Source organism: Cnephaeus nilssonii (assembly GCF_951640355.1).
Source record: "Cnephaeus nilssonii genome assembly, chromosome: 8".
Classification (NCBI taxonomy): Eukaryota; Metazoa; Chordata; class Mammalia; order Chiroptera; family Vespertilionidae; genus Cnephaeus; species Cnephaeus nilssonii.
In genome coordinates this window covers 2763987-2778792 of record NC_137079.1, presented here as the reverse complement: position 1 = coordinate 2778792, position 14806 = coordinate 2763987, and the positions used below count along the sequence as shown (strand labels likewise).

At 41.7% G+C, this 14806-nt stretch overlaps 1 protein-coding gene across 1 annotated transcript; it reads right to left on the bottom strand.

Moving 5' to 3' along the window:
* Positions 1-5946: 5946 nt before the first annotated feature.
* LOC307103949 (beta-defensin 109-like) lies at positions 5947-10443 on the bottom strand (the record flags this gene model as incomplete). The annotated part of the gene is made up of 2 exons (XM_079778544.1): positions 10359-10443; positions 5947-6152 (listed from the first exon to the last, which is right to left on the bottom strand). The coding sequence occupies exons 1-2, from the start codon at positions 10411-10413 to the stop codon at positions 5947-5949; spliced, it is 261 nt and encodes an 86-aa protein (XP_079634670.1). The 5' UTR covers positions 10414-10443.
* Between the last annotated feature and the right edge of the window lie 4363 nt (positions 10444-14806).

Genomic DNA, 14806 nt, shown 5'->3' with positions numbered 1-14806 from the left:
AAAGGGCCTGACAGAAATTGGGATTACCATATTATGGGCATACCCAACCCTGTAGATTAATGGAAACAACACTGACCCACGTTAAAGATACTTGGTTCTAGCCTCAGTATTTGCTGCCACTTATGTGACTTGCATAAAGTCACATTCTCTGTGTGTACAAGAACTCTTTTATCTGTAAAATTAAAGGATTAATCATTAAATTCCTTTCTAGTTTTAAGTCATTAACATCACATAATTTTACATTAGGTGTCACTACAAGTGTGTCTTTCCACAACTGTGCCTTCTTGTGACAGAATTGAAAACCAAAGGAGAAACATATGAACTCCAGGAGGAGAAAATTATATGTCTTGTAGATCCCAATATATCCATGGATTAGGCAATGATCAAACAAAAGAGCATCTTTGATTTCATTTAAGTTGATCTTAGAGATGAACCAAGGAAGAGAGAGAGTTATCCAGACTATGTCTATGCTCAGTGGCCACAGACTTTATTTTGAAGGATGTGATCATCCTGTCACTAAAAGTGGAGAAAAGGATTTTGTCAGTACTTACAAAAATTTGGTTGAAGGTGACCACATTCCCCTTTCTTTTTGATTCTACATGTCAATAGTCAAACTTCTGAACCATGGGTCCTAAGGATGTAACTCAGATTCTCAAAATTCTTCTTTCAGATTTTGTATTTTGCTTAAAATTTGGCCAGTGAAGCTTTATCCCTCTGTTGATGCTTTTTCCAAATTCTGCCGCTCCCTATTTGTTTTTTATAACTTGACACAATCCTCTCTTGTTGAGCTCTGCCTTATGCATCTAACTTCTACCCTTCACAAAAATTCCTCACCAATTGACTCTACATCTTCCATTCACTAAACCAACAGCTGCTATTTTCACTCTCCTTTTGAGGGATTGTGGCCCTGGTAATAGCGATTTGATTTGTATGCTAATTCTTGGGTCACATTTCCAAGCTCCTTTACCTCTCTCTCTACTTGGGCCACATTTTATAATCGTGGAGCTCTTGGGTCTTGTTTTCTGTTGATGGAAATCTTTGCCCTGCTGTCCTCATCCATTCAAGGGAGACGAGCGTGCTGCAATTCTGAATTCCTAAAGGTTACGCATTAGGGTCTGAGTGAAGATGGCCACGGGAAAACTGGGCATACCAGCAGGCCTCCTGAGGAACCAGGCTCTCTAATTATTCACCATCTTACCTTCCGGGATTATAGTCACAAAGAAGAGGAGCACAGGCAGCAGGGGAGGGAGGCTCATGGTTGAATGCCCAGGAGAGAGGTGAATGGTCGGGGGTAACGGAACACAGGGCCTTTTATTGATTTCTGGAGAACGGACATTCCTCTTGGTCAGTGAAGCTTAACAAGTAAGAAAATAAAACAGCTTCTGTTGGAATGTCTCCAAAATGTGGAATCTTTAAACTTGGTGACAAATTAACCTAATAACAGGAAACCAGATGGCCAACCCTTCACTTTTTCTCGGGACACTCCAATGCTTCAGAGGCCAGTACCTTTGGCCAGTCCTTTGAAGGAGACCAGGAGGTAGGCTTGTTAGTGTAAAGTCTTTTGACCAAAAGTCCTCTGGCTTGAAAGGGGACTCTTCCACAACACACTCTTTTCCACAATAGGGATTAGAGATTGCCAAAGGATCTTTTTTTTTTTTTTTAAGTGAAGTGCAAGTTTAAATTATTTCATAAAAGAGAGGATAGTGTCACATATGTGCAATGTTCTTAATAGCATCTGAAAGGTAAAGATACTTAGTTCACATAGAAAACTAACATTTTCTTGTCTTTTATCAATCCTTTGTGTAATTGTCCCACATGGCAAGGATGGTGAGATTGGGTGAGTTAAAATATCAGAAATACAGAGCACAATATTTCCTCAATAGCCATCTGTTGTCAAGACTGTATGTCTAGTTAACTGTAATTGAAAAATCGATTTAAAAAAAGAGAGAGACTATATGTCTCCAACTTAAAGAGACTCCCTATCCTCCCAACCTTCCCCAACATATTGGAACAAGGTATTAAAGCTTAAGAAATGCCTTTGGCCAAGAATTGATTGACCTAAAACCAAGTCATCAATGCTAATTTTCCTACTAATCAATGGCTTAATGACACATTCATATATATTCTTTTTTTGTTGTTTATAAACTTTCTTATGCATATCAGCTTTTTTGAAAAAAATGTATATAGTTTTGTGTCTTTTATTTTGATGACTTTTCATCATTTTGATGTGTGTTAACTAATTTTTCCTTTGATCTGTTTAGGGGAGTATTGCTTAATTTTACATACTCATAAGTTTTCCAATTTTCTTTCTGTTGTTGATTTCTAATGTCATACCATTGTGGTTGAAGAAAATACTTGATATGATTGCAATCCTCTTACATTTGCTAAGACTTCCCCTGCTGCGTCCCCTCCCCCCCCCCCCCACCCCCATGGCTTAAAATATGATTTCTACTAGAAAATATCCCATGTATATACTTGAGAAGAATGTGTATTCTGTTGTTGTCAGATAGAATCTTCTAAATATATCTATTAGGTTCATTTGGTACAGATGTTATTCACATCTGCTGTTTTCACATTGATTCTCTGTCTGGATGATTGATCTATTAAGAATGGGACATTAAAGATCCAAATGACTATTGCATTACTGTGTATTATTGCTGTTGGTTCTATGAGTTTTTGCTTTATACTGGTATATGCATGTGCTTGATGTTGGGTACTTAAATATTTACAATTTTTATATCTTATTGATGGATTGACCCCTTTATTATTCTACTAGAGGCCCAGGGCATGAAAATTCATGCACTGGAAGGGGGGTCCATCATCCCAATCTGCCCCCTCTCCCAGTCCGGGAGCCCTCAGGGGCGGGAGGCAACCCGGCGATCAAGGGAAGGCGACGCCCCATAACACCTCTGCTGCTGCCACTGCCAGCAGCGCAAGCCTTGGCCAGCCCTGGTTACCTGAGCCTTGGGCAGCCCTGGGCAGCTGGGTAGCCTACCTCTGAGGCTTGCCTGTGCCTTGGGCTGGCCCTAGGCCACCATCCGAGGCTTGCCTGCACCTCGGGCCGGCCCTGGGTGGCTGGGTGACTTGGGGGCTGAGGGGACTGGGGGATTCTGAGGCAGACGCACGAAGCAGCCAGGCCCGCCTGGGGGTGGGCCCGGCCTTGCTGTTTGCCTGCCACCCTGGCGGGGCTGAGTGGACTGGGAGCCGCCATCTTGTGGCTGTGGGCGCTGCCATCTTTGATGTGGCAGTCAATTAGCATATTCCCTCCTTATTGGCTGTGGGCACCACCGTCTTTGAGGGTGGGGCAGTCAATTAGCATATTCCTTCCTTATTGGCTGTGGGCACCATCCTCTTTGCAATGGCATGAGAGTCAATTAGCATATTCCCTCTTTATTAGATAGGATAATGACTTTCTTTGTCTCTTTATACCACTTTTAGTTTAAAGTCCATTTTGGCTGATATAAAGAATAGCTAGCCTTGTTTATTTTGGTTACCATTTGCTTGAAGTATCTTTTTCCATTCCTTCACTACAAAGCCTATGTGTATCTATAAAGCTGAAATGAGTCTTTTGTAGACTGAATATTGTTGGATCTTGTCTTTTAAATTCATAGAGTCATTCTGTATATTTGATTGCAGAATTTAATCCATTTATGTTAACATTAGAGGCTCAGTGCACGAAATTCGGATAGGGTCCCTAGGCTGGCCAGCGATCAGGGAGAATCTGAGGGGCTACCAGTGGGGGCAATAGGAGGGCACCTGCCTTGGCCAGCCTGATGCCACCCACTCACTGGCCCCACCCCCTGCTGCCGCCAGTTGCCTCCCTTTACGGGATGACCGGTGGGGTGATCAGGGGGTGCGGGGGGTGCTGGCACCTGCCTTGGCCAGCCTGGGGTCTGTTGGCTGGGGGAAGCTCCTGCATTGAACATTTGCCCCCTAGTGGTCAGTGCATGTCAGAGCAACCAGTCGTTCCACCGTTAGTCGATTTGCATATTAGGCTTTTATTATATAGGATGATTATTGATAAGTAAGAACTTACTATTGCTATTTTGTTAAATTTCTGATGATTTTGAAGTCCATTATTTCTTGCTTATTATCTTGCTGTCTTTTATAATTTGATCCCTTTTAGTATCAATATGCTTGGACATTATGTTCTATTGTGTAATTACTATAGGGTTTTTCCCTGGCGGTTACTGAGACTTACATAAAGTATATTAAAGTTTAGCACTTTATTTTAAACAGATAGAACATTCCCAGCCAGTGTGGCTCAATGGTTGAACATCGACCTATGAATCAAGAGATCATGGTTCAAATCCTGGTCAGGGCACATGACCAGGTTTTGGGTGCAGGAGGCAGCCAATCAATGATTCTATCTCATATTGGTGTATCTATCTCTCCTCCCTTCCTCTCTGAAATCAATAAAAATATATATTTTAAAATAGTTTAAAAATAAACAAATAAAAAATATATTAAAAATAAATAAACTGATAGAATATAACTTCAATAGTATTCCTAAACATTTTTATGACAGTGAATATATTTTATTTAAAATATGACAAATTTTTTAAAATACCCAAACCACCAAAGCTTACTCAAGAAGTTATCGATATGCTGAAACCGGTTTGGCTCAGTGGATAGAGCGTCGGCCTGCGGACTCCAGGGTCCCAGGTTCGATTCCGGTCAAGGGCATGTACCTTGGTTGCGGGCACATCCCCAGTCGGGGGTGTGCAAGAGGCAGCTGATCGATGTTTCTCTCTCATCGATGTTTCTAACTCTCTATCCTTCTCTCTTCCTCTCTGTAAAAAATCAATTAAAAAAAAAAGAAGTTATTGATAACATGAATAGTCCCTGATATCCCCAGAGAGTGGAGAGGGTGAAGGAGCTCTCTGACCACCATTTATGCACTTAGTGCCTGACCTGCAGCCTAGCTCCACTTTTAAGGTCTATTTGCCCTAACCCTTGTCCCGTTATGTAGAAAACGTGCACACTCTGAGAATAAAAAAGGAAATATTGCATTATAGAAAGAAAAATGGGGCCTCACCACATTTTTCCAATCATCAAAATTTAATACGTGAGTGAACACTGAAACTATTGAGATGTACTTTGAGGGACGTGACATCGGAAAGGAAAGTGAGAACTTCGAACAAGAGAGGGAAAGGTGAACTTGAAGTCAGAAGTTATGAAGTAACCCAATCTCTATGTGAAAGGAGTACTGACAGCATACTCTTCAAAGAGGTCGATATATAGTCACAGTGAAATTCCAGTTCTATGAAGAAATTATGTGTCTAGGGGAGTAAAACCTTGGGAATCTAAATGATCATAATGTTCTTTCATGGGGGTAACATCAGGATCTCTTTGTTTGTTGAAGTTTTATCGTTTAGATACTTAATATACATTTTTGTTTATCTTCAACCTCTCATTCTCTCTCCTTTCTTGTTTTCACCTCTTTATAGTTATCTGCTGTGCAGTTACCATCTTTGTGTTTATCCCAAATTATTCTTTTTCCCCTTTCTATTTTGTCCCCTTTCTTTATCTATATCTCTTCCCTTTCCTTATATTTTCTGAATTTCCTCTGTGTTTTGCCTTTGCATTTTCTCTGCGTGTCTATTTAATGATGTTTTGTGTAATTAGTTTCACCTTTGCAACTTTTTTGTTAACCTTTTGGTCTTTCTGTGACAAATTTTAAAATATGCATTTATTGTTAAATAAATGGCCTTTCTCACTTTAAAAGACATTGTTTGGATCTGAAAAGGAATCCAAAGAAGTAGCATGTGGGTAGATTTTAAATCATTATGTATTTATTTTTAGTGACACGGGAAAATAAAAGTTGGTCATAAAGTTGGAATACATCAATATATATATATATATATATATATATATATATATATATATATATATTCTAATGTTAGATGCCAGCAATGTTCCTTTGGATTCTTTCTTTTCCTCGTTTCATTTCACTCGAGGCTTCAGGGGTTCTTGGTATTCTGAATATATAACTGGTGTGGGGACTGGTATCAGGACCCACCATGCTCTGCAGCATTTATACCTTCTTCGGCAGCCACCAATGGTATCCTCTATGATTTTGCAGATGTCTCTTCTGCAGACGCCGGACAGATTGAGACAATGGTTTTCAGCAGCACCCAAACCGCTTCTTACTGCAGAGAAAGAGAGTCTGTGAGGCAATTAGTCCACGAGTGAATCTCTCTGCCTGTGCGGACAGAAGAGTTCTGGGTTGAGCATTTCTACGTGGAGAGGAGGAGCTGGATGAAGGCTCTGCCCAGTGTCCCCACCGCACTCACTGTCTCTGTTGTTCACCCAACAGCCTGAGTGTTCACAATGCCCTTCCTTTTCTTTACGTTCTTGTCCTTTCTAACGTAAGGACTTTGGTAAATGGCAAAATGGAACAACAGGTGGATGGATAAAATATACATTTTAACTATACCTGTTTTCTTCATTTACTCGTTTATATGGGTCTTCAGCCAAGATTTACTAACATCTTCTCTTTGTCAGTCATTTTTCTTTATATTAATAATAGAACACTGAAAATAGCTGAAATAGTTTGTACTCTCACAGAACTTATATTTAATAAAGGAAATAATGACAACACAAAAATAAATGAATAATATAATATCAGAAAGTGGCAAGTGTTTAGAACAAAATAATGCGATAATGGAAAGGTCTGGATTATGGAATTGATAAAATATAGGCTTTCTGAGAAGGATGTAGCTTTTGAAATGACATCTGAATGATGAGAATAAAAACACATTCATTCTCCAGGCTTAGTTTATTTGAAGAACAGAAAGACCTGTGTACATGGAAAATATTGGAAAAAACAATTCTAAAATTCATATGACACCTTAAAAAAATCCCTGAATAGCTAAGGAAATCTTGAGAAAGTAGAACAAAGATGGAGGTAAAGTGTATTCCAAAGCTATATTAATCAAAACTGTATGGTACTGCTCTAGAAACAAATTGAATAGACCAAGGTAACTGAATTGAGAGCCCAGAAATAAACCCATGTATTTGTGGTCAACTAATATTTGACAAACGAGCCAAGAATACCCAATGAGGAAAGGACTGTCTCTTCAATAAATGATGCTGGGAAAACTGGATAGTCACATCAAAACAATGAAACAACTCACAAAAATTGCCTTAACCCTTAGAACTCGCTTGCTTTTTTCTCAATTCCTTTATTCTACTCGGGATTTAATTTTTTAAATACCCCAGATTTTACAAAGCGTGGCAGTAGAATAAAAAACTGGAGTTTCTTTTCATACAAACTTATTTATTTGGATTTTTTTATATTTCAAATTATTGATACATTCAATAACCGTCACACTCGACATCCGAGTGCAAAAGGTTAAAGTAGATTAAAAGCTTCAACATAAGACCCAAAGCCATAAAATTCCTAGAAGAAAACATAAGAACAAATTTACTTGACATTGGTATTGGCAATGACCTTTGGATGTAATACCAATAGAATAAGTCATAAAAGGAAAATAAATAACTGGGACTGCATGAAACTAAAAATCTTCTTCACAGCAAAAAAAAAAAAAAAAGCCATCAACAAAATGAAAAGGAAACCCACAGAATGGGGGAAAAATTGCAAATCATAACTATCCAGATATATAAGGGACCCATACAACTCAACAGCAAAATAATAATAATAATAATGGTAATCCAATTAAGATATGAACAGAAGACTTGAGTAGACTTTTTTTTTCCAAAAAAGACTAACAAATGGCCAACAAGGACATGAAAAGGTGCTTAGCTTAGCATCACTAAACTGAAGCGAAGTGCAAATCCAAGCCACAATGAGATACCACCTCACACCTGTTAGAATGGCTATTATAAAAAAAGACAAGAGATAACAAGTACTGGTGAAGATGTGAAGAAAAGAGAGCCCTGGTACACTGGGCGTGGGTTTGTAAATTAGTGCAGTCACTATGGAAAACAATATGGAGATTCCTCAAATATTTTAAAGCAGAACTACCATATGATTCAGCAAACCTGCTTCCGGGTATATATACAAAGGAGAATAAATCACTATCTCAAAGAGATATCAGCACTATTGTTCATGGTAGAAATATTCACAATAGCCAAGATCCCAAGAGTCCATCATCAGGACAGACATTGAATCTGTTGATGGAGGAAGAAAATGTGGTATGTATAACAATGGAATATTATTCTGCCACAAAGAGAGAAATTCCATAAACACTCTGGCATTTCACTGAGTATGGGGCAGTTATTCTCTGAGGCTGGTCATGGGACAGAAGCCCAGAGAGACACTTTCAGGGTTCAGATGTAGAAACCATTGAACATGAGATGGTGTGGAAGACGCAAGAGAGGCTCCATGGAATGCTGGCCACAACCCACCGTGCTGGGGTAAAACTATGGAGGAGATTCATGGAGGGAAACTTGGGAGCTCATTTTGAATATTGATTTTAAAATTAAACGTCCATATAATTATATAAATTATACACCATTGGATATTCATTATAAGACTGGAGTTCAAAAGAGAAATTCAAGAGGGGAATTTAAAAAGGATGGAACTAGCCCCAAGGACTGGATGGAGAGAGAGAAGAGACGAGGACCAGGAACTGAGCCTTGGGTCTCTCCAGTATGGGAGAAAAGGAGGTGGCAAACTACAAAACGGCAGCCTATTCCATAGAGGGCCCAGAAGGAAGTATCAGAGTGAAAGATAAAGACATAGAAGCAAAGGCAAGGACTAGGTGGGCCAACAGAGCTGAGACCACTGGGCAAGGAGGTAGTATTTGGACCACTTGAGTCTCAAAGCTCCTTCCTGGACAGGGGTGTGGAGACGGAAGAACCCCCACGCAGCTCTGACCATTGTTGACTCCTGCTTCCATCGTGAGCACATGAACGCCCACAAACTCATGAATCCACATGGTCTGATTCAGCATTGTCCACAGTTCAGCGGAGGCTGACGAATAAGCAGCCTGGGAACAGCGTGGAGTTCACATTGGCAGCTGCATTTCCAGCAGCAGATTTTTCTGTATTTGAGCCATAGCCTTCGATAGTCCCCATTGATATCATACTCCCCAGGGTGAAATTCAGAAGAGTGCCTAGCAGTGAGTACAATCTGAACAAGTCCTTCTCTACATTAAAGGATTTAATTTAGCGTTCTAATACAGTTATTAACAGCGGTCCCTTTACTTTCCAAAAGGGTCTAGGTTGGATAAAAAGGTATATGCGCAGCCTCCTTTTCCAACCATGGACATACCTCTTCCATCATGAGAGCTCATCTCCAAACTGAAATATTTCCAGGTGCAAACAGAAGGACTATCTGGTGTAATATGTGTCTTCTACATATGCTCTGTCCCACTGATATGGAGTAGCCTTGCCTGACGAACAAACTAAAGTCTCTCTACACCATTGCCTATGGGCCTCTTAAGCCCTGGAGCATTGTTTCCAGATGCACGTACGAATACTTAAGTTCCAGACTTGTGGAGCGCTGCTACAGACCTCATCCTCGTCTCTGAAAATGATGAGTTTGAACCTGATAACACAAAGGATTTGTGACTGTAGAATATCACCTTTTGTATTACCCTCTCCGTTCCCCAGCACAATTGCTTTCTTCCTGCATAACTAATGCATTAGTATTCCAAAGTGTGTGCTCCAGCCTCATGTCACAGGACCAGATTTAGGCTTTGGGAACATTTTTGTGGCTGTCATTTACCACAAGAATCCCTTGCTAGAATGTGGATGAGCACATCATCTTCTCAGTAACCCCTCCTCCTTTTGAAACCCAACACCGGGTGTGTGCCATTTAGAGACAGTGACCAGTTTGGCTGGGACAGTTCTGTTTTGTGCCTGTGTGTTCCAATGCAGTTATAACATGGGTCCCTTTACTTTCCAAAAGTGTCTAGGTATATGCCCAGCCTCTTCTTACAACCATGGACATACCTCTTCCATAATGAGAGCACATCTGTATCCATTCAGGTATCAAACACATCATGACAGAGATCCCCAAGACAAGCCCTTAGCACCAGCTGCTGGTGATGGGATTCTGTCCATCTCCTTTGACCTAGTGAGTAGATATAATGATAGATCTTAAAAGCCACTGCCATTGAAGCCCTTCAGATTCACCTGCCTACAAATCAGTGATCATGCCTCATCAAGGCATCCCAAGATACAAAGTATGGAGAAAGCAGAAGTGACCTCAGCAGGCAGTTTGGTCAATGGCAAAGGAGTGGTCTCATTCCTATCCTACCCTGTTATGGTCCCAGAGAAGCTATTGATAGTAGGTCTATGAGTCCATAAGACTGATGCCAGGGTTTTGTTGGACCTGTCAGATAGCCTTCTAAACCGCAGACCCCAGTGGTTAGCAATCACCTTACCTGGGGGTAAGAGTGTCAGAAGGAGGAGAGTGGAGAGAAGCACATGGTGCCTCATGGTTGATCAGCCAGTGAAGAGGAAAGTCATCAGAACAGTCAGAGTCCAGAGTCTCTGAGGATGGCAGGCCCCCGGCTTTTTATGATACTCCCGGGCCTGTGGTTTGTTCTTGGTTAGTAGACCCTGACAAAGCCAGAAGAACTCAGTCTTCCACAGGAAATCTCCAGGCGCAAAGGTACACACTGTGCTGGCAACTCAATGGAGGAGAAAGCCAAAGTCAATGCTGCCCATGTCCCCAGGGGTCGGGGTAGCCTCCCTGTAAGCCATGTTCTCTCCTTCTTTCATTAGGCACATGCATATGTGACCACTGGCCATACGTGATGACTTCCTGTGTGCCAGGCAGTGTTGTAAAGCTAGGTTACACCAGCTGGATCAATCAGGTCATTGGAGATGAATAGTAAAATGGATGCAGGCATTAATATACATAAAGGACACAATAGGCCCAAGGAGATAGTGGTTCTTTATACCAAGGGGAAGGGAGGATGTGAATGTCAGGAAAGGCTTCATGAAAAAGATGATCAAGAGCATGCTCCAGCCTGGCCTGTTTTTCCCAGTGATTAGAGCATAAGCCCATGGACTGAAGGGTCCTGGATTCAATTCCAGTCAAGGGCATGTAACTCGGTTGTAGGCTTGATCCCCAGCCCTGGTTGGGATGCATGCAGAGACAATTGATGTGTCTCTTTCACATAGATGTTTCTCTCTGTGTGTCTCTCCCCGTTCCTTAACACTGTCTCTAAAAATCAATGAAAAAAAATATCCTCAGTGAGGATTAACAACAAAAAAAGAACATGCTCCAAAATAGTTTGGTATTTCATCCTTATAGCAACTATGTTGAAAGCATATTTGAACCTCTTTGTAGACTTTGTGGCCTTTGGAAATATATTTTTACTATTTTTATAAATGTTTGTTTTTAATTAAACCTGGCATTACAGAACATGTAGAAAACATAGAAAAAAATAAGTTCTTGGAATTCCACTGCTGAAATTTAATCATAACTATACATTTTAGAAAACTTTTCCCAGGATAGGTATCTTTTGCTTTCTTAGCAGAATAGTCACTATAATAATTGTCCTTTGTTTAAACCTAAATTGCACTATCTGGATAAAAAATCCACTCTGTTGAATGCTAGAATCATCAACTTCTATGATGGCCCCCAATGACCTCTGCCTCCTTGTGATCACGCCATTGTGTGATATTCTTCCCCGAGAGTGGACTGGACTAACGGGTAGAATCAAGCAGGTGGGATGGTATGCCACTTCCTAGGTTAGATTATAAGAGGACCACTTTTCCATCTTGGGCACCCTCTCTTGCTCTCTTGCTCTAAGTAAAGCCAGCTGCCATGTTCTGAGCTGCCTTAGGGAAAGACCCCTGGGGCCAGGTATAGGTGACTAGTGATCAGCCAGTGAAGACCCTAAATATATATTTATATATTCCTGATCATCACTACAGGAGTCTGGAAGCCTACAGATGAACATCTAGTCCAGGCCAAAGCTTGACAGCAGCCTCAGAAGAGCTTTTGGGCCAAAGGTGCGCAAATGAGCTTTACCATGTAAATTGCTTAGACAGTAAAAATGGTTATTGTTTTAAGCTGCTAAATTCTGGCCATGTGCCATACAGCAGTAAATACCTAGTAATACAAGCATTCCCTGCTCCTCAAGCAAGCATGCTTTAATATGGCAGGAACAGGTTGGGGGAAGAGGAAGGGGTCACAGTTGTATTCAGGTGTTTTCCAGTTTATGTCAAAGAGGTGATTGTATCAAAATATTTTAAACTAGAGGCCCAGTGTACGAATTAGTGCATGGGTGGGGTCCCTTGGCCTGGCCGGTGATAGGGGCCAATTGGTGCTGGCCGGCCGGGAGGAGGGACTGCAGGAGGTTGGCTGGCCACAGGAAATTGGCTGTGGGAGCACACTGACCACCAGGGGGCAGCTCCTGAATTGAACAGCTTCCCCCTGGTGGTCATTGTGCATCATAGCTACCATCTGGGTGTCCGGTCCTCTGGTCGTCCAGTCGTATTGGTTGCTTAGGCAGATAGATAGATGATAGATGATGAGAGAGAGAGAGAGAGAGAGAGAGAGAGAGAGAGAGAGAGAGAGAGAGGATAGATAGATAGATAGATAGATAGATAGATAGATAGATAGATATAGATAGATAGATAGATAGATGATAGATAGATGATAGATAGATAACCATGCCAATAATCCTATCTACCTGCATATAATTACATTACTGAGTGTGTGTGTGTGTGTGTGTGTGAGAGAGAGAGAGAGAGAGAGAGAGAGAGAGAGAGAGAGAGAGAGAGAGAAATAAAGAAATAGCACCCAACAGTAATTGGGTCAAGAGTGTTCTCTGTGATAAACAATCACTTGGTGTTTCTTTTTCAACTTTATGGTCCTTGTTGGAAGAAGAAAGAACAAGGAAGACTCCCTGATGAAGATGTAAGAGACATTTCAGATCCTGCAGATAAAAAAGTCATTGCTCCTGGTAATAAAGGTAATGGGGATGAGGGCAGAAGCAATGACAACATTCAGTTTCTGTTCACATCTCCTGTCATCAGGAGCTGTATCATCACAGTGGAAGACAGCAAACAAATACCCACTTAGCGTGTTTGTTTGTTTGTTTCCATTCATTGCTTCATCCAAAGCTTCAGATAATGGTGTATGGTCATATGATCCTGAAATATGAGAACCAGAAAGAGAGGATTGTCTGCCAGTGCTTTGAATTTGAATATTGGTGAATTTTGTGCATTTTCTGACTCACAATGTTGCCATTTCACTTTTGTTCAACTCTCCCTCCCCCAACCCAAGGATGCTGCCTCACCTGCCCCCATGCACCATCAAACCACACCCAGGCAGCCATGCCTTGGCCATTAAAAATATTGCCTCCTTATTTTTTACTTGGTTAAATGTCATTTTCTCTTATTGTATATCTTTATTTACACACCGACAGGTATTGATTGTAGTGTAGAATGAAGGATATATATATATATATATATATATATATATATATATATATATATATACTAGAGGGGCCTGGTGCATTAAATTCATGCACTCAGGGGGGTCCCTCAGCCTGACCTGAGCCCTCTCACAGTATGGGAGCCCTTGGGGGATGTCCTACTGAGGCTTAGGCCCGCTCCGGACATCCTTAGAGCTGCCATGGAGGCAGGAGACATCGCTTTCCAACATCTCCTGAAGTGTCCTAGATCGCTAGAGGGCACAGGCCAGGCCAAGGGACCTGACTGGTGCACAATCAAAGCCGGGGAGGGATGCAGGAGGTTGGCCAGCTGGGGAGGAACTGCGGGAGGGCTCCAAGGCATGTCTGGCCTGTCTTGCTCAGTCCTGATTGGCTAGACCCCAGCAGCAAGCTAACCCACTGGCCAGAGCATCTGCCCCCTGGTGGTCAGTGCACATCATAGCAACTGGTTGACCAGTAGACTCTCTGCCCCCTGGTGGTCAGTGCACGTGATAGTGAGTGGCTGAGAGGCCTTAGCATATCATTAGCATATTACACTTTGATTGGTTGAATAGTCGACTGGTCACCAGACAACCGGACACTTAGCATATTAGGCTTTTATTATCCTATCTAATAAAAGAGAAACATGCAAATTGACCATACCTCTGCTATGCCCACCAGCCAATCAGGAGCAAGTATGCACATTAACCCAGCCAAGGTGGCAGTTAATTTGCATATTCAGGCGCAGAGCGAAGACTGAAGACAGCGTAGAAGGAAGCCAAGCACTGCAGAAGGGAGAAAAGCTTCGGAGAAGCAAGCAGGGCAGTGGAGAAGGGAGGGAAGCAGGTGGGGTGGCAGAGACCACCACAGGAAGCCCTATTACAGGAATCTTCCTGCAATGGGTCTCTAGTATAGAATATTTATAAATATATTTATATATTCATATATTCATATATAAAAGCCTAAGCGACCATCAGACTGTTCAACCATTCGCCCAGTAGCTCTGATGTGCAATGGCTACCAGGGGGCAGACACTCCAACCAGTAGAGGGAGCCCAATTCCTCACAGAATCAGCAGTGGGTTAGGTTGCTGCTGAGGCACTGTCAGCCCCAATCTGTTTCACCTGCACCCCAGACTCAGAGAGGAGGGAGGAGGGAGCTCGATTCCTCACGGAATTGGCTGTGGGTTAGGGTGCTGCTGGGGCACTGTTGGCCTCTTGCAATCCGGGACCCCTCAGGGAATGTCGGAGAGCTGGTTTTGACCGATCCCTGCAGGCCAGGCCGAGGGGCCCCACAGGTGCACAAATCCATGCACCAGGCCTCTGGTATATATATTTATCAATGTGTTATATGGTAAATAATTAAGAAGTTAAAATTTTAAGTGCTTAATAGCATATGAAAATTTAGGGTTATTTGAAAGATCTGGTAACTCATTCATTG